At 36.6% G+C, this 20,959-nt stretch overlaps 3 protein-coding genes across 3 annotated transcripts; 1 reads left to right on the forward strand and 2 right to left on the reverse strand.

The window, feature by feature from the left end:
• The first annotated feature begins 6,234 nt into the window (after nt 1–6,234).
• Nucleotides 6,235–6,892, forward strand: LOC147521211 (uncharacterized). The gene is made up of 3 exons (XM_086558344.1): nt 6,235–6,572; nt 6,659–6,749; nt 6,833–6,892. Exons 1-3 carry the CDS (start codon nt 6,235–6,237, stop codon nt 6,890–6,892), a joined length of 489 nt encoding a protein of 162 aa, XP_086414470.1.
• A 1,049-nt stretch (nt 6,893–7,941) lies between these two features.
• LOC147521212 (uncharacterized) lies at nt 7,942–9,077 on the reverse strand. Its single transcript, XM_086598531.1, has 2 exons — nt 8,575–9,077; nt 7,942–8,372 (listed from the first exon to the last, which is right to left on the reverse strand). The coding sequence occupies exons 1-2, from the start codon at nt 8,584–8,586 to the stop codon at nt 8,013–8,015; spliced, it is 372 nt and encodes a 123-aa protein (XP_086454657.1). The 5' UTR covers nt 8,587–9,077; the 3' UTR covers nt 7,942–8,012.
• Nucleotides 9,078–12,022: 2,945 nt separating this feature from the next.
• LOC147521213 (protein VACUOLELESS GAMETOPHYTES-like) lies at nt 12,023–13,076 on the reverse strand. The gene has a single exon (XM_086598477.1). The coding sequence runs from the start codon at nt 13,047–13,049 to the stop codon at nt 12,360–12,362; it is 690 nt and encodes a 229-aa protein (XP_086454603.1). The 5' UTR covers nt 13,050–13,076; the 3' UTR covers nt 12,023–12,359.
• Between the last annotated feature and the right edge of the window lie 7,883 nt (nt 13,077–20,959).

Here is a 20,959-nt window from a genome sequence, read left to right on the forward strand (position 1 = left end):
AGCAAGTTCAATTTCAGAACCATAGGGATGCACTGCAGCTTGTAAGATATTTCGATTAATGACCGCTTAGGTTTAACAATTCACCCGAGTATTGCTTGACTCGAGTATGCGGAGCCAGGACCAACCCATGGAATTGTCGGGTAACAATTGGAACAAAGAGCACTTGGCTAGTGGACCATGGAGATTACTCCTTGAAATAACAGCTTTAATAAATAGAAACTAATCTTCGAATTCAAGTTACGGGACTCTCGAAGATAACGATTTTCAGCACCCGCCTAAACTTAGGGTTTTCCATACAGATCTTTCGCGGGAATCTCAATGGAGAAATGTCCTCAAGGCAGTGAATGGCCAGAAAGTAAGTGACATACTAGGTCCATACCCAATCAACCACTCACACCTTCCACGATATCATATTCTCAACCTTCGGTTGTCGAACACCACTTAAGTCCACCTTCGCCGGTCATATCCCCTTATTTCAATTGCCCATGTTATAAATATATCGGTACCAAGAGTTCCCTTCAAGGACTGATTTATTTCAATAATAAAGAATCACACAAAAAGATTGCTTACTATATTTAGCTCTCCCACTATCAATCTCACTCCACAACCTTACGGTTCCATCTAAGCGGCATGTTAGCAATACATCCCTTCTACAATTAACACCAATGAGGCGGCCTCCATTGAATCATCAATGGGATCGGGATGACTAAGTTCAGATTTAACTAATCCATTTTTCTCATCACTTTGACACACTAATACAAATCTATTCACGAACCATTCACACAACCCGCTTTTCGCCACGGGTCTGAACTAGACCAAGTCGCGAAACCATAGTTTGGCGGTTTCGGTAATAAACTTCCAAGCTATTTCCCATGATTTGTTTTTCTTTTTCATAAAACCACCTCAACTCCCACACTAACTATCCCTCCCCACATCGGTCCACCTAACCGCTTCCACTATATAACATTGTACAAAATCGCAACCTTAACCCAACCAAAAGAAGCATTTACAATTCTAGACCTCTCGAATACCAACAAATACAATTCTCTATGCCACAAAGAACTTCCCTACGTAGGGAAAACGGAGACCAAGAAGCGGCCTTTATAATCGAAGACCCGCCGTCATTCAAATATCGATAACTTGACGATAAATAGGACCAATTAAAGATTGTTGTTTAGAATTAGGAGATGGGAAGTGTGAAATTACTAAAAGAGATGAAGCGGCATAAAGCGATCCATGATAAAGTGGAGTAATCGGGTAAGTAATCAATTGTGGATTGTGAACGAGTTGGGCATGGTGGGATTGTTTGGCGTTTAGTAATTTGAGTGGTAAATCGTTTGTGAGTGAAAGTTGTTCGTTTGGATTTGAGGTTGTGTCTTGTTTACGCCATTGTCCGAAAAAGAAGAAACGGAGATCTAGAATGATCTCGAAAGCTTCCCACGAAACCGGTTTAAAACTTGGGCCCAAAGCCCAACTAAGGGTCTCCTTCACGGCTCCCTCCACCACCACCCACCACCGGATCAGCCACGCCTCACTTCCTCATACCCACGGTTTCACTCCTCATCGAAAACCAAACATCTTTAATTAACCAACCATACCCTTTCAACAACCTGCCGAGATCTCTCCCAATCTAGATCTCGACCGCCATTAACATTTGTCAAAGCTTCCATAGCACCACTCTCTCGCACCCAAGCAACCATCAACAACCCACATCAAACCAACCAATTCAAATCACAACAACAAGAGTTTATAACAACAAAATCGGGACCGGTGGCGCCATTAATGCTTGGTTCAAAGCTTTGTGACCACCCCAATACCCCAATCATCATCCAACCTGTAATCAAAACATAATAAACAACATAAAGATTCAAATAACACATTTCAAATCATAGATTGGGCGATTTCTTTGTTTTTGAGGTGGAAGGCAGTGATTGAGAGAGCTTCCTCCTCTTTGATGCGGTAGAAAACACGAGCGCAGGTCATGTTCGGTTCCGGTGACGGCGGCCATTTGTTACACCACAATACCGCGAACCATAATCACACTAGTATGAGAGCTATATTTGATATCGGCTGCACCAATTAGGTTGCCTACGTACCCATTACGGGATCAAGCCGCCGTAGTTCACTTCCACTCTCTCCCCCTTCTCCCCCTCATTCTCTGCCCCTCCTCCTCTTTTTTATATCCCTCTCTTAGGGTTTACTTCCTAGGGCAATAGTTTGGTCCTGGGCCCATATTCTGGGCCCTATACACACTACGGTCTGGGCCTTATCTCTTGGCCCAGTACTTATGAGATACATCCCTGAATATGGCTACTACAGTAAGTCTTATAACTTGAAAAATGACTCAAACACCCCCGTCCATATACCCCTAGCCTCATTTTTCTCTTCTTATCTTTTCATTATCTTCTTCTCCAAATAACTTCATTGCCCTAGCTACCACCGGCTACTACCACCACCACCAAACTATTAAAACCACCACCACCACTACCGCCACTACCACCACCACCATCATCACCACCACCACTACCATCATCACCTCCACCACCACTACCACCGCGTCTTATTAAGACTATCACCACCACCACCACCGTTTATTAAAACCACCACCACTTCCACTACCACTACCACCAATTGCTTTATTAAGACCAATATCATCACCACCACCACCGTACTATTAAAACTATCACCACCACCACCACCGTGCTATTAAGACATCCACTATTTCTATTACCACCACCACCACCATGCTATTAAGACCAATATCATCACCTCCACTACCACCACCACCATGCTATTAAGACCACTACCACCACCACCGCCAATTAAAGTAGTTTCCTAAAATCGATATTCTAATTATCAAAATTGATTTGAAACCGAAAATCAAACTATATGCTTGTTTCAAATTAATCTATTCAAGTTAAATGTGATGTAAAGTATGGTTATATTTGTTAAATAACCATCTATAAGATGTCATGTATTTGTTTTTTTTATTTTTACAAATGCTTATAAGAGAAACTTAAAATGAAAAACAACCCATTTTATAAGACAATCTTTTAAGACCCTCTAATAACACATGGTTTTATAAGACCCTCTTATAACTTAACCCAAAAAAACAAATAGCTCCTAACTCTTTGTAAGTGATTTGAACCTCTATATAAAAGTTTGTAGTTATCAACTAAAGATATTCAATAATTAAGACCTAAACCCATTTTTTTTTTCAATTCAAGCCTCAGCCGCTAGAGAGAATTGTGTTGAGGGGGTTAAATTAGTATATCATAATTGATTTTTTTTTTCGTAAAATAAAACGAAACAACATCAAATAAAAGGTTTTGAGCACATATGGCGGTGGAGACTATTCCTAGATCACTACCTTAAACCGCCAGCAGCTTGTTCAACTCACCTAATTAAATTTAAGTGTTAACAAGTTGAATTACGCTTGTATCCAAATTTAAGAGTGATTTTGAGTTATCCCCCCAAAGTTATGTCGAGTTTTGTGTTTAACCCCCAAAATTTGAATCATCACAATTAGACCCTCAATCTGCCTCAGACCTCTAAAAACACTGTTCATTTTTTCCATAATGCCCAAACTACCCTTTTAAGAAAATTGCGGGAGCAAATTATTTTTCCCCCCAATTAAACATGGCCCACTCCAATAACTTAGATTAAAACCCCCAACTTAGGGTTTTATTTTGCTTCTCACTCTATTTCTCATCTCATCGCTTGGCTGTTGAATTTAGGGTTATTTAGTGTGGAATCCATGATCTTAGGGTTCTTACATTACTTCTCACTACTTCTTATACTGGAATCCACAATCTCAAACTCGAATCGACAATCTCACAGTCAAGGTAATTTTCACGTGCCTTATTTAGGGTTTTTCATTCTAAGGTTTTTTAAATTATATAATCAATGTCTGATAAAGTTTAAAGTTTAAATTATAGGGTAAATTATATAATCAATGCCTTATTAATAGCACAGTTTTAAAGTTTGGTTGTTGTGTCTGATTATTGTTTTGGTTTTGCTTTCGTTCGCTTTGCAGATAATGGCCTCAATTAGGATCTTTAGGTGTCACCATTGGGGTAAATGGGTAGAGGATGGACAATATATGAAATATGTTGGTGGACAGTATGTAGATTCTGAGGAATGGGATTATGATTACGCAAATTTGATAGACCTTGTTGCTTGGATCACTTTAGCATTTGGTGTCCCATCTGGAAATGTATTGGAAATATGTTGGTTGCATGGTGGAAACAAAACAAGTCTAGATACAGATAAAGATGTGTTTGTTGTTCATGTGGGAATATGCAAGAGTTGATGCAAAGGGGTTCACACATGTCTTTGTAAATTGGCATGAGTTGGATGTCATTTCAAGTGATTCAAGTGATGATGAAAATGAGGGGCAAGGTGAAATACCACATGTTGTGCACTCTTCCCCAGATAGTGAAGATGAATATATATATATATGGTAGAAGATGTAGAAAGGGGAAGTTGTTTGACTTGGATGACTGGCCCACTATAGAAGACTTTGACTATGTTATGAAAAAGACAGTAATTTTGAGGTCCCCACCATTGCTATTGTCATATTATTCTGAAGACAAGAAAGATAGTGGCCCTAGTCATAAAGTAAAGGGAAAGAGAGTTGTTCGAGAACAAGATCAACAACCCACATCCATTGAAGTTGAGGAGTTGTCTACATCTACTGGAGTTGCAGGTATGTGTAATTACATCCAAATTATTTTAATAGCTGTCTACATCCAAATTTTTCCAAAGACTTCATTTATAATTCTTGTATGTTGCTTGAATGATTTAGGTCCTGATGCAACTCAAAGTTCTAGATGTGAATTCAACATTGACCAGATAGATCAGTGAGCATTACTGATCAAGATTCATCTGATGAGGAGTATGTACCTTATGAAAATAATTCAAGAGGTGAAGAGTCTTTGTTTGATGAGGAGTCTTTGTTTGCTGAAAAAGAGGATGGAAATGGTTCAATTGCTGAAGAAGATGAACCAATACAACCAACTGTTATGACACAAACAGTTGAGGATGATGATGTAATAAATGTGTTGGTTGAAAACACATTTAATATTCCAACTGATGAGGGAGAGACTAGAACTGATGATACATCAGTTAGGTTGTTTGTAGGTCAGAAATGGGTTGATAGATTCTTGTGTAGAGATTATCTGAGGTTGTGTGCTATTAAAAGAAAATATAGTATGAAGTTCAAGAAAAATGATGCTCTGCAGATTGAAGCTGTGTGTAAGGAGGAAGGTTGTAAATGGAGGGCTTATTGTAGGTGCATGACTAAGAAGAGTACATTCAGATTAAGAAGGTTGAATGATGTTCACACTTGTACAGCTAATAGAAAAGATAGAAACCCTATGGCAAATGCAGCTTGGATAGCAAAAGATATTGATAAAGACATGAGACTTCATTTCAAGAGCTACAAACCAGCTGACATCAAGAAAATCATTTGGAACAGATATCAAGTTAAGATTAAGTTTTGGCAAGCTTGGAATGCTAGGAACTTAGCAATGGAAATGATTCATGGAAGTTATGATGAGTCTTATGCAAAGGTTCATCAGCTTTGTTTGCATATTCTCAGCTCCAACCCAGGTTTTATTGCTAAATTCTCTAGAAATGCTAACTACATGAGTTTTGAATGGGTTTGTATTGCTTTCAAATCATGTTTAGATGGGTTTTTCAGTGGGTGTAGGCCTTTAATAGGTCTTGATGGATGTTTTTTTAAGGGGAAATATGGGGGTGTATGTTTGTCTGTTCTAGCATTAGATGGAAATAATGGATTGTTTCCACTAGGTTTCTTTATTTGTATTTCAGAAAACACTGAGAATTGGACTGAATTTCTAGATATTATGGCACCATCCTTGAACTTACATCCATCTAGACTAACCATAATTTCTGATAGACAAAAAGGTTTAGGTAAATGCAGTTGCCACAAGTGTTTCGATTGCAATCAAAGATATTGTTTTATACCATGGTGCGAGAACATGAAGACAAGGTTTAATGGTCTTGAAGTGGAAGCATGGGATGCAGTAAAACATTTGGGGAAGCTGACTTTAATAAAAATATGGAGTTGCTTGAGAAAAAGATGTAGTGAGGCCAAAAGACTACTTGATGACTGAGGAGCCTAGGTTGTGGGCAAGGTCACACTTTGACACTGAATGTAAGACTGACCACCTCTCTAATAACTTCTCTGAATCATGGAATAGTTTTATAATGGATGCTAGAGACAAGCCTATTGTGAAGATGGTTTCCAAGATAGTGATGCTACAAATGAAGTTGATCTATGATAGAAAGGGGAAGTTTGTAGACTGGAATAAGAATGATCTAGTACCAAGGGTGAAAAATATCTTAGCAAAAAGAGAGAATGCAATTGGTGATTATGAAGTTGCTGGTTCAAATGAGGATAAATTCTGTGTGACACATAAGTTTGGACATTGGTGGACTGTTGATTTGGTACAATTAAGTTGTACATGCAGAGAATGGCAAGTGTATGGAATTCCTTGCATTCATGTTGTGGCTGTTATTAAGCCAATGAGAGACACTTGGACAAAGTAAGTTTAAATTTGATATGTTATATTGTAATTTGTTGTGTTAAATTACATTATTTATTGTAATTTGTTGTTGTACTTGTTTTTAGATTCTGTAGTCCTTTTTTCACTATTAGAGCATATAGAAATGCACATAGTCAGCACATAACTCCAATGGTTCATGAGGATGATTGGCCAAAGGTAATTCTTATTCCAATTTTCAATTCTTTTAATTTCTAGTTTATTGATTGAGTATTGACATGTGTTTTGTTTAATTGATGCAGCTTGTAGCTGCAGATTATGTTTATCCTCCAATTAAGCATAGACAACCTGGAAAGCCTTGAGTTAACAGGAGAAGGAGTGCAAATGAAAATGAGAACTCAGTTAGGTGTTCTAGATGTGGTGTACTTGGCCATAATATAAGAGGGTGTCAAGGAGGTGAAGTGGGTGGTAATGTTGTTAAAGGAAGAGGGACTAGAGGAAGACCAGGTAGGCCAAGAAAAAGACCACTTCCAAATCCATTCTTGCAGGCACCAATCAACCCTGAAGATGGAGCTCAAGTTGCTCCACCAATAAGAGGCAAAGGCAGAGGTAGAGGCAGGGGGAACAGAGGTAGTGGAGAGGCAACTGAAACTCAAAATTTCACTGGAGGAGGCAGGGGAGAGACTGAAACTGAAGATGGAGGAGGCAGAGGAGAGGCTCCCACTGAAACTATTAGTAGAGGAAGAGGAAGTAGGGGCAGCAGAGGTGGAAGAGGAGGAAGGGGCAGCAGAGGGGGAAGTGGCAATAGAGGAGGAATGTGTGCTTCTAATAATGCTGGCGAGGCCTCATTTGCCTATTCCCACCCGGTCGATCCACAACCATCTCAAACCCACAACCATCTCGGTCGGAACCAAAGACAAACGGACTTCAAATGTCAGACCTCCATTGGTGATACCTACTATGCCTCCCATACAGCCACAATAACAGAGAAGGTATAGCAACAGAAAAAGTACTTCAACAGAAAAGGTAATATCAAGCCAAGCCTCATGCTCAGTTAATGAGAGACCAACAAAGAAAGGGAAATAGTCATGTTTTTGGTGATGGTGCTTATTTTGTGTTAGTTGCTGTGTTGCATGTATGTTTTGTGGTTTTTGTATTTTTGCCCAAAACAATGCTTTCAATGTGTTTTTTGTTGGAATTTTCTTTCAGTTGTCAAGACATGATTACTATGTTGCTATGATCTGTTTAGTGATTAGTATGTTGCTATGATCAGTTGTCAGGATTGCTATGTTGCTATGATTAGTTGTCAGGATTACTATGTTGCTATGATTTATTTAGTGATTAGTATGTTGCTATGATCAATTGTCAGAATTACTATGTTGCTATGATCTCTTAATGATTACTATGTTGCTATGATCAGTTGTCAAGACATGATTATACATAACATTTATTTCATTTCCATTCCTCTCTTTCATACACAATTCATCCAAGTGACAACTTTTTCACAAGTTCAGTTACATCACTAGCATTTCCTTTCACCTTCATTTTAATAGGACCCTCAATTGTGACCAGTAGCTTTTCCTCCTGACACTTCATATCCTCTTTTGAAGCCTTTGAAGTACTGGCAGCAACTTCTTTGTTCTTGTCTTTGTCTAGTTGTCCCTTGTCTATCCAAATAAAACCCTTACATCCATCTCTCTTGCATGTTAGAAATCTCTGTCCAAAACTCCATTCCCTAGTACTCTTGTACATTTTCATAGTTTTTCCACAACCCCAAGGACAACTGTGAGGGCATATATCTTTCCAATGGTTCAAATCACCACATTGAAAGCAACCAGTAGCCTAAAAAAAGAAAAACATAACCCTTAAATCATGTGCTAAAATTATGTTATTAACCCTTACTCTTTGTAACTAATTTGTAATTAACCTTCAAAAAACCAGACGAAAAAAAACGAGGAAGGAAGCTATAATCAAGAACCTAATCAAGAACAATAACAGTAAGGACTCTAATAATAACAATTGAAGAGTCAAAAGTGATACTTACCTCAAGTGACATCTTAGCTGGTTCACCACTACCTATTAGTTGATGTTGGAGAGAGAAGCGAACTGGATTTTATATAGTCGGGAAAGAAAGGAGTTAACCAATATCGGATAAGTCAAAGAGGATGTCAGAAATTTCAAAACTTTCTAACGGCTCTTGCAAATTATTGGAAGAAGAATATTTCATATGTGTCCATGACACTCCATGTGCGAGTCCATTAGTCATAGTCGACAGGTATGATTTTCTCAATCAGCGATTTTTCTGATAAAGCTCAATCATGGATTTGAGCAACTAACTTTGTGTTAGCTACTACTGATGTGTGTGAACGGTGAAGTATGTACCCATTTGTAATCAAGATACTAGACGGTAAAAAACTGTACATCTTTTCTGAAATTAATCAAGCAAATTGTTGGAGAGAATATTTCATATGTGACCATGCGAGACAGTGAGAGGCAGACAACCAGTCACCGACCATGTGCGAGTATATTAATCATCGTCAACAGGTCTGATTTTCTCAATCGTGACTTTGCGTTACTTGAACTATTGATGTTACTTGAAGTCTTGAACTATTGATGAGTACAAAACTATAATCCCATTTGTAGACCGTAATCAAGATAGTGGACGGTAAAAAATGCTCTTCTTTCTTCTCTGAAATCTTATTATAAACGAGATTTCAGCATCATGCATTTCTCTAAACAACTATCATCCCCAAAAGATTGAATATTAGCATCAAATCAAGTTTCTACTTGACATTGGAAATTTATCGCAATTTTTTTTTTATAGAACTGAAAATTAGTGGAATGGCATACATCTTAGTAATTTATTCGCGTTGCACACTTGCACCCCCTCCTAAATTATGTATTTCTTGTTTGTTTGGACTTTGGAGTTTGGAGAATGTTACGTGCAAAAAATGTTTTGTTTATCTTTTCCCATTATGTTAGGAACCAATACTTAAGTACTATTAGGAGTCCAATAGAATTGGTTATTTCTAATTGAATTGTGTATAGTTAGAAAAGTTGTTTAAATTGAGTCCTAGTGAAATTAAGAGGTTGTTTATCTATTTAAAGACATCATTGTAATGGGTTTTGGGCAAGTAGTTATTTAATTCAATAAGAATTCGGTGGTTTGTGATCTCCAATCAAATGGTCATTAGATGGTTTGATCTCTAATTCAAAATATCAATTTAGAATTCTTCAATTTATTGGTTAAAGATCATATTATTTGGTATCAGAGCGTTCGATCTTCAGTAGTTAGCAAGTTCATCTATCATCTCTCAATCACGTTGTTGTCTTCCTTATTAAAAAAGACACCTCCTATTCACCCAATCCACCTAAAAAAAAAAAAAAAAAAAAAAAAAAAACCCTCCTTTTTAAGTAGTTAATTGACTTTATTAAAGTTGACAATAAGGGAATTATAAGAGAAGTTTGATGCTCTTACCTCTCGAGTTGATGCACTGTCGACGAATGTCCAAGAGTTGATACAGGATCGTCAGAGTACTAATACTATTCTCAAAGAGATACAAGATTCCATAAAACTTTTAGCAAACAGCGGACCAGCACCTCAAGCACCCCTACTTGTCCAACACGACCTTATTCGTAATCGTACTCAACAATTTCAGCATTATGGAAATCCTACTTACGACAACCAACAAGGAGCTATTATTCAAAGTCGCACTCTTTGTATTGATTTTCCAAAATTCGATGGTAAAGATCCTGAAGGATGGTTGTTTCAAGCGGAGCAATATCAAGATCTTAATAAAGTTACCAATGTCCAGATGGTTCCTTTGGCTGTTGTACATCTTCAAGGGGACGCTATCCTATTGTATCGTCGAATGAAATAATCTCTAGGTAATTTGACTTGGGAGCAATTTTCTCTTGCATTATGCACTCATTTTAGTTTGCGAAAACATATAGACCCCTGCAGTTCATTAGCTAAGCTCTATCAAACTGGTACTGTTCGGGAATTCATTGCTGAGTTTGAGTGCATTGTTAATATGATTCTGAATTTGCTGGAATCCCATCAAGTTAGTATTTTCTTATCTGGTATTCGTGCTGATATAAGAGCTGGTGTTCATTTATTTCGCCCGTTAAACTTAACTGTGGCTTTTGAATTAACTTTGTCAAGAGGAAGCGATTATTGCAGTGTCTGACCATTCTGCTACAAAATTAGAAATGCCAAAGCCAGAATCTTCATCCTCTTCTTTGTCTCTCTCTTCCAATTTGAAACGTCTTTCTTGGAAAGAGCAACAAGACTGAAAAAAGCCACAGGTTGTGCTTTAATTGTGATGAATTCTACAAGCCTGGTCACCGTTGCAAGGGTCCTGAAGTTTTAGTTCTTGATGCTGTTGTTTCTCAAGATGAAGGTGTCACGTGATTTACTGGTGCACAGTCGAGTTTTTCAGCTTGAGGACAAGCCGTCTTTCACGGGGCGTAGGATGTTAGGAACCCAATACTTAATTACTATTAGGAGTCCAATAGAATTAGTTATTTCTAATTGAGTTGTGTCTAGTTAGAAAAGTTGTTTAAGTTGAGTGTTAGTGAAATTAGGAGGTTGTTTATCTATTTAAAGGCATCATTGTAATGGGTTTTGGGCAAACAGGTTATTTAATTCAATAAGAATTTAGTGGTTTGTAATCTCCAATCAAATGGTCATTGGGTGGTTTAATCTTCAATTCAAAAGATCAATTTAGGATTCTTCTATTTATTGGTTAAGTATCCTATTACATTATGTCACGGCTTCCCATATTTTTTGGCAAGCATTCACATGCCAGAATATTTTGGATCGGGTAGTATTCCATTCATACCTTCAAGGTTTTGCTTTGTTATTTAACAACGCAAAATCAAATTAGGTTTACCTTCACAGTCGTGTGTAATGGTCTCTCATATATTATTTAACAACAATATAGTCTGACAAAATTAGGTTTAAATCAATCTGAATGCAATTTACTTTTGAGTACAATGTGAAAGAGGCTGCCACAAGGTGGTGGCCAAGGAGTATATTTCACAATCAAATAAAGAGTATGTTTGTTACAATGGAAACACTATAGAAAGGAAAGGAAAGGAAAATAAGAGTGGTCTATATTTTTCATAGTTTTTAAAGTGTTTGTTTAACTATGGAAAGAAAATGGGTCTTTCCATATGAAAACAAAATTATGGAAATGAAAAAAGTTTTGTGTCCTTAACTAATCCCTGCAAATTTTGTTGAAATGAAAAGAAATAGATAGCTATGTACTTACTACTAGCATACCCAACAATATAATTATTTATTTTTATAGTTTTTGCAAACAAACATGATTATTTCTTTTTCTAGTTTTTAGTTTTCTTTTCCTAGTTTACCAAACACATACCATTTAGAATTATTTCATTTCCATTCCATAGTTGGACCACCCATTTTATTTCTTTTATTTTCCCATTTCATGAGCTAAAATTTAACAAATACACCCACCAAAGTATGCAAAATCTTCCATGGAAAGAAGTTGATTAATTCTTCTTATCTTATGGAAAACACAATCACCGCATACAGCTAGTAGACCAGTACTGTAGTACAAGTAAAGCAAACACATTTAAGTAACTTTCATCACACGAGACCGCACCAACTAGCAAGAAAGGGCTGCGAATAAGAGTATTTAGACTTATTTTTTGAGAATGCTATGTATGACTCTCGCCACCGCCGCTGAAACTCTGAGCGAAGTTCAGGTCAACATGTTGCGCCACACCCTCCACCAGGTTCTTGGTCATCTATGCAGGCTGAGCGGAACTCGAACTCGGAATATTAGCATAGTAGTTTGGTTAGAACTGTCGTTGACTTGAACCTGGAAATGAATTATGATAATGACGAGGTACTTCTGGCTTTGGCACCCTTATCTGATGCCGAATCTCTGATACTCTGGGATTGGATGTTGCGCAGTTTAGGTGGACATCGAATTCACACGCATTGCAGCGATAGAGCCAACGGTTAGATCCCAACTTTTGACATATGTCACAAGAGAAGCCTTTCGTTTGATAGGGAGAATTGAATGCGAGGTTAAGAGTATGAGGGTGCGCTTGGTGTTTGAGTGAAAGAGGCATGGAAACGCAGAGTATATGGAAGTCAAGATCACAGGCGGTGCAATTATAGCGAAAGCCAGTGACTTGTTCTCCACATGCATCACATAAGGGTACTGCTAAGCCTTGTAGTCGTTGTGGGAAGGACGTTAGTGAGTGGAGGGCGAGGGAGTCCTGTGGGAAGGCAGGTCTTGAGACGAGGTTGAGAGCATGCTTGGGATCTGCAGGGTGCTGAATGACTTGAGGCACCTGAGAGCATGGGATATGCAGGACATACTTGCATGCTTTGCAAGTGTAGATCCAGTCCGAGGATCTAAGGTTGCACCCTGAGCATGTGGAAGGATAATTTTGAGGAAGTTCTTGGATCTTGGAGAGCTCTAATGGATGATCATGGCTGAAATGTTGGATGCTCTGGTCCTGCTCTAGCTTTCCCATATTTTTTTTTTCTCACCTCTCTTTCTCTCTCTCACCCTCCCTGATGTAAGTTGAAAGACTAATAGCGTGTTGACTTCACTATATGCTTACGGAAAGACAGCTGAACCTAAGGAAACTGGGATCCCACCTTCGCATGAAAAAACCGGATTTCTAGAATTCTAAAAGCGTGTTAGGCCCGCTACTATTGCTATGTTTTCAACTTTTATTGCTTCTATTTCTTTGTTTTAGAGTTGCAATATTATCAAGAAATAAAATTAGATATATTGCTGAGCATACCCGTATGAAGTCCAAATTAACTCTACCATGGAAAACAATGAATTAGAAACTAATTTATAGAGGAGATATTCTTTCCACAATATAAATTATTTATAGAAAAAAACAGCACATTTGAAGATGTGTAGACGTATAAAAATTAGCTTACAATATTATAAAATTATCTAACGGTCCAAAAATTTTAAATTTCAAAACAACTTTTGAAAAAATTTAACATTTTCGTTTGGACTGATTTTTTGTAGGGAGATTCTCTATTAGGCTAAATCCAATAGTTTGGTACGCCATCGTACCAAACCACAATACAATAGTGTATACGGTTAGTGGGTTAGTGTTTGAGAAGACCCAATAGTTTTCTCCAATTGCATAAAAAAAAACAATCACACTCTCTAGCCAGCCAATGGTTTTCTCCAATTGCATAAGAAAAAAAAAACAATCACACTCTCCAGCCGCCATTGACAATGACGTGTATATATATATATATATTCACACCTCCTTAGCCGCCACCCCCAAAGGCGTATGGAAAATCATTTTTATTTTCTTCCCATTTTGCCCTTTCTTTTTATTATACAAGTACAAAATAATGGGGATACAAATGTAATTCACCAAAATAAAATATTTTGAAAATAAATTTGGTCAAACAAATTTTCTAGCCTCCCCTGGGCGTGCAGACAATACGCTTATATCGTTAAAACCGACGGTATAAATAGGTAAACTTATACCGATATCGTTGGTGGGTTAGTGTTTTGACGCACCAATGGATCACAATTTCCGTTATATTTGGTATTTTGTCGCACCATTGGTCTCAAAATTTATAACTTCACTAAAAATCAGCCCTCAATTCATCTTATAAATCTACTTTTGTGGTGAAGATCATTTGGAGTTCATATAAATTGGAGTTCATATAACTAACGGCTCGATTTATGAAACATATCAATACATGCATAGTAGTAACAATGATTTCTGACAATTTTTCACATATCAATATATGCATACTAGGAACAATGATTTCTGACTACTTTTCACAACAACCAATATTGCATTTACTATTTGAAATGATCTAGTATTCTAGTGTAGGTGCGTTCGTGAGTTAGGCTAGGGGTGGGAAGTGGGAATTTGGCCCTAACGATCCTAATCCGGCCCTGACCGACCCGACCCTAAGCCCTATAAAGCCCTTACAACTAAAGCCCTCACAGAGTTTAGGGCAGGGCCGACCCGGCCCTAATGCCTTAAAAGCGGTGGTCGTATTAAGGTTCAAACATAGGCCCGACCCTAACTAAGCCCTAGTTATAATTTCACTATAAAATACACAACTAAAACTATCCAACTCCTTGTTACATATTTTCAATTAAAATAACACTCTTCTTTGTAATTTATCACTTACCGTATGGGTACTTTTAATAACTTGTCTTATATCATAAAAACTTGTAAACCTAATTGTTTCTATCTCACAACTCACGTACACCTCACAACTCCCCTTCTAACCTAGTCGCCAAGAACAATAATGAGCACTGGGCACTAGCCTAATGAAAAATAGGTTGATGTCAGTAAAAACTCATTCCATACTCTTATTTGTCTTTGTGTTCTTCAATGTTAAATGTAATTTTGGTGAGATTTGAGTACAAGAAATAACGGATTTATGTCAGTGAAAGCTCATTCCAAAATGTGTCTTGTGCATTTTAACTATAATTTTGAAATATAAATATGAGTCTCTATGTACTTCAGTTTATTAGATTATGGATATGCATTTTAAATTGTTGGACTTATCAAGAATTATTACTAGATTGGTTGTTATTCAAATTTCAAAGTGGTGGGATTTTGAGTTTGCAAATCTTTGAATTTTTTTTGTAATATAAATGAGTTTTAAAACTGATACAGTAAAAAGAAAAAAATATATAGGTCCGGCCCGACCCGGTCCTAAACTGTTAAAGAGGGCTTAGGTCAGGGATTGAAATTTAGACTTATGACCCGGCCCGACCCGGTCCTATGGGGACTTTAGCCCGGCCCTAATAACTGAAAGGCTTTAAATGTTTAGGGCCGGGCTAGCCCGACTCGCCCATTGCCCACCCCCTAGTTCCGCTAAAGGTCCATTGGGCAAATATGTGTTTTGGTACATCTTAAGGCTCGCTTTTGGCAGTAGAAAAATTTGTAGTAGCCAACCTGGATTAGTCGATCTAATTCGTAGATGTGCAACTTAAAGCAGGTTAACGGAAGTTGTTTGGCTGCCAATTGTTCTCATCACAAGTTCAAGATGCCCATCGTTTGGTTCACATTGTATCTCTGTTAATCGATAACACGTTACATATTTGAAAAAATAATAGAACATTATAAGTCAAAGAAAATAATAACTTAAATACAATGTCCATATTCTCACCAAAAAAAAAAAAACAATTCCACAAAATATTTAATTTGAAACAAGTATAATCGGTCATTTCATTCTTAACATGAAACAAATCCAAAGCAAAATCAAAAGTATTACATCAATGCATTGTGATAGTCACAATAGTCATTCCACATTGCAATGGCAATAGACTTTCTATGTCGATGCAATTTCATTATTCTATTTCTACTAAGGTTTTCTAGATCTTGTCTCCTCATTCCGAGTCTCCTTCAAGTTCTTCTTGCTCTCTTTGATCCTTATCAAAAATTCATCATTATGTTTCTCTCTTCAGTATGTGATTGTGTAGAATGCAACATGCTATTACTATCTTTACTTGTGTTTCAAACGGATATGGAGGTGGAAGAGCCAAAATAGCAAACCGCTTTTCAAGATTCCAATGATACGTTCAACAAGATTCCTCAAAGATGAATGGCGAAGATTGAATAACTCTTTGTAATTTGTAGGATGCAACACTCCAAATTCTTTTAAATGATAACGAGTGCCACTTAAATGGAGCAATAAAATTTGGTGCATTGGCATAGCCAGATCAGCCAAATAATATTTACCTACATTTCAAATTAAATAAAATTAAGCATTATGATCATAAACATGTTCAAATAGTATAAAGGGTTTTGGAATATTAAGCATGACAAAAGAATCCACAAGATTTAACATAATAATAAGCATTATGTACCTTGGTACTTGTAATTTCTTCCCTTGTTAGTGCTGAATTTAAAACCGTGAATCTGTGCGAACCTTCCCAACCCGGCAAGAACATATTGGCGCAAGTCAAGCGAACATGCCACCAAAACATTTTATGTAACAATTCCTTTCCTATTTATAAAAGGAACTCTCCTTTGAACCAATCAATGCAGGGATATGTGTTCCATCTATTGCTCCAACACAATCCTAATAGACGTATATTTTAAGTAATAAAAAAAAAACAAACTATTTAAAATGCATCATGCAATTTAAGTTTAAAAAAAATTATAATCATACGTAGTCAATACCTTAAAATACGGATAAAATCTATAACCACCGTCAAGAATTTCAGGAGGAGTACTAGATCCTGCTGGTTGTAGAAAATCTTCAGATAGTGCTACTATTGCATTCAAGACATTGTTGAAGTGGCGGCTAATAGTTTCTCCAGAATGCTGAAAACGTTCTTGAATGGTTCGATTCGTTCGTTATGACCAATTGTATACATAAATATTGCTAGTTGTTCCTCAACCTTTATCTTTGTATCGAGTGAGTGAGTAGACCTTTCGTTTGTAAAATATCACACAATCGCAAGAACACGTGTTTTCCATACGAAGTTTTTCTTAACACAAGCACCATGTCATGTAAGCACTTCTTCAACCCACTCGCCACTAAGAGCGAAGTCGTGCGGCAAGGAATTTTCTTGACATAATATTGATAATAACCGGTTTGTTAACATGGTAGTAACACATCTTTGCTTGCATTATCATATCTTCTTCATCGAGTCGTCGGACATAGTATAGCCCCTGTCAACACATTTATTAAGCAAATAATATATTTAAGTTGTATTACATAACACCTGATAAACATAATTTTCATAGCAAATATAAAAGTAAATTGTTAACTATATTTGGTAAGTTTGGAATTTTTGATTTTTTTTGATTATTTATGACAATGTTTAAAATAATTAGGAAATCATATTTACAAAATATTAGCCTAATCAAATTTATAAATGTCCTAACGATTTTGAATTTGTTTACGTGTCAAGATAAAATATGTCTCTAGAACACCTCTTGATTGATATGATTGGTAGAAAAACTTTCTAACCAATAGGCGATGACAAATCAAAATAAATATAGAGTGAAGGAAAACCGGATCGGTACTGATTCTAAAAGTTGAGGAAGATGGGTCAAACTGTCAAAGTCAAACATATTTAACTTTTCTTGCAAAAAGGAAATAATTAATATGGTGCTTGCTGAAGGCCAATAACCTTGTTATAAACAGTGCAAAAGCAAGTATGTTAAGGGCGTTATTGCGTTAAACCACCTCTCCATGCCTTGTAATATTTTTAAGTTGATTGTTTTTTTTTCTTCTTATTTTCCATTATTCATGTTTATAAATTTAATACGGATCAAAAATTGATTGTTGTATTTACTATTTAATCAAGTGGTCATCAAATACTATGGTAAATAAATTAATTTCCAATTAGTAGGATTAATTGCTATAAGCTCTTGGAGCGATTTGCTACCGATTAACGTTTTACTGCCATAGATCCCACATTGGTTGGTAAACTCTTGAAAACCAATTTTAGAATATATATTATTATTTTAGTCCTACAGGTTAGTTAAGGGGCCATTTGTTTTTGCTTCCTCTTATAAGATGTGGCCTAGTGATTTTGGACATTTTTTTTTTTTTGTTTGTTTTTTGCTTTTTATAAGAGGCATTCTACTAGAAATGTCTTATAAGAGGCTCCAATTCTATAAGTATCAAAATTGGATCTACTTCAATTATGTAAGTCTTATAACTTGAAAAATGACTCAAACACCCCCGTCCATATACCCCTAGCCTCATTTTTCTCTTCTTATCTTTTCATTATCTTCTTCTCCAAATAACTTCATTGCCCTAACTACCACCGGCTACTACCACCACCACCAAACTATTAAAACCACCACCACCACTACCGCCACTACCACCACCACCATCATCACCACCACCACTACCATCATCACCTCCACCACCACTACCACCGTACTATTAAGACTATCACCACCACCACCACCGTGCTATTAAAACCACCACCACTTCCACTACCACTACCACCACTGTGCTATTAAGACCAATATCATCACCACCACCACCGTACTATTAAAACTATCACCACCACCACCACCGTGCTATTAAGACATCCACTATTTCTATTACCACCACCACCACCATGCTATTAAGACCAATATCATCACCTCCACTACCACCACCACCATGCTATTAAGACCACTACCACCACCACCGCCAATTAAAGTAGTTTCCTAAAATCGATATTCTAATTATCAAAATTGATTTGAAACCGAAAATCAAACTATATGCTTGTTTCAAATTAATCTATTCAAGTTAAATGTGATGTAAAGTATGGTTATATTTGTTAAATAACCATCTATAAGATGTCATGTATTTGTTTTTTATTTTTACAAATGCTTATAAGAGAAACTTAAAATGAAAAACAAACCATTTTATAAGACAATCTTTTAAGACCCTCTAATAACACATGGTTTTATAAGACCTCTTATAACTTAACCCAAAAAACAAATAGCTCCTAACTCTTTGTAAGTGATTTGAACCTCTATATAAAAGTTTGTAGTTATCAACTAAAGATATTCAATAATTAAGACCTAAACCCATTTTTTTTTTCAATTCAAGCCTCAGCCGCTAGAGAGAATTGTGTTGAGGGGGTTAAATTAGTATATCATAATTGATTTTTTTTTTTACGTAAAATAAAACGAAACAACATCAAATAAAAGGTTTTGAGCACATATGGCGGTGGAGACTATTCCTAGATCACTACCTTAAACCGCCAGCAGCTTGTTCAACTCACCTAATTAAATTTAAGTGTTAACAAGTTGAATTACGCTTGTATCCAAATTTAAGAGTGATTTTGAGTTATCCCCCCAAAGTTATGTCGAGTTTTGTGTTTAACCCCCAAAATTTGAATCATCACAATTAGACCCTCAATCTGCCTCAGACCTCTAAAAACACTGTTCATTTTTTCCATAATGCCCAAACTACCCTTTTAAGAAAATTGGGGGAGCAAATTATTTTTCCCCCCAATTAAACATGGCCCACTCCAATAACTTAGATTAAAACCCCCAACTTAGGGTTTTATTTTGCTTCTCACTCTATTTCTCATCTCATCGCAATTTTGTTGAATTTAGGGTTATTTAGTGTGGAATCCATGATCTTGGGGTTCTTACATTACTTCTCACTCACTTCTTATAATCGAATCCACAATCTCAAACTCGAATCGACAATCTCACGGTCAAGGTAATTTTCACGTGCCTTATTTAGGGTTTTTCATTCTAAGGTTTTTAAATTATATAATCAATGTCGATAAAGTTTAAAGTTTAAATTATAGGGTAAATTATATAATCAATGCCTTATTAATAGCAATTTTTAAAGTTTGGTTGTTGTGTCTGATTATTGTTTTGGTTTTGGCTTGGTTACGTTGCTGCAGATAATGGCCTCAATTAGGATCTTTAGGTGTCACCATTGGGGTAAATGGGTAGAGGATGGACAATATATGAAATATGTTGGTGGGACGATGATGAGATTCCGAGGAATGGGATTATGATTACCTTAAATTTGATAGACCTTGTTGCTTGGATCACTTTAGCATTTGGTGTCCCATCCGAAATGTATTGGAAATATGTTGGTTGCATGGTGGAAACAAAACAAGTCTAGATACAGATAAAGATGTGTTTGTTGTTCATGTGGGAATATGCAAGAGTTGATGCAAGGGGTTCACACATGTCTTTGTAAATTGGCATGAGTTGGATGTCATTTCAAGTGATTCAAGTGATGATGAAAATGAGGGGCAAGGTGAAATACCACATGTTGTGCACTCTTCCCCGTGATAGTGAAGATGAATATATATATATATATGGTAGAAGATGTAGAAAGGGGAAGTTGTTTGACTTGGATGACCGCCCACTATAGAAGACTTTGACTATGTTATGAAAAAGACAAGTAATTTTGAGGTCCCCACCATTGCTATTGTCATATTATTCTGAAGACAAGAAAGATAGTGGCCCTAGTCATAAAGTAAAGGGAAAGAGAGTTGTTCGAGAACAAGATCAACAACCCACATCCATTGAAGTTGAGGAGTTGTCTACATCTACTGGAGTTGCAGGTATGTGTAATTACATCCAAATTATTTTAATAGCTGTCTACATCCAAATTTTTCCAAAGACTTCATTTATAATTCTTGTATGTTGCTTGAATGATTTAGGTCCTGATGCAACTCAAAGTTCTAGATGTGAATTCAACATTGACCAGATAGATGCAGCAGAGCATTACTACAGTCAAGATTCATCTGATGAGGAGTATGTACCTTATGAAAATAATTCAAGTGGTGAAGAGTCTTTGTTTGATGAGGAGTCTTTGTTTGCTGAAAAAGAGGATGGAAATGGTTCAATTGCTGAAGAAGATGAACCAATACAACCAACTGTTATGACACAAACAGTTGAGGATGATGATGTAATAAATGTGTTGGTTGAAAACACATTTAATA

The sequence above is a fragment of the Coptis chinensis genome, chromosome 1 (genome assembly GCF_015680905.1).
Source record: "Coptis chinensis isolate HL-2020 chromosome 1, ASM1568090v1, whole genome shotgun sequence".
Taxonomy (NCBI): domain Eukaryota; kingdom Viridiplantae; phylum Streptophyta; class Magnoliopsida; order Ranunculales; family Ranunculaceae; genus Coptis; species Coptis chinensis.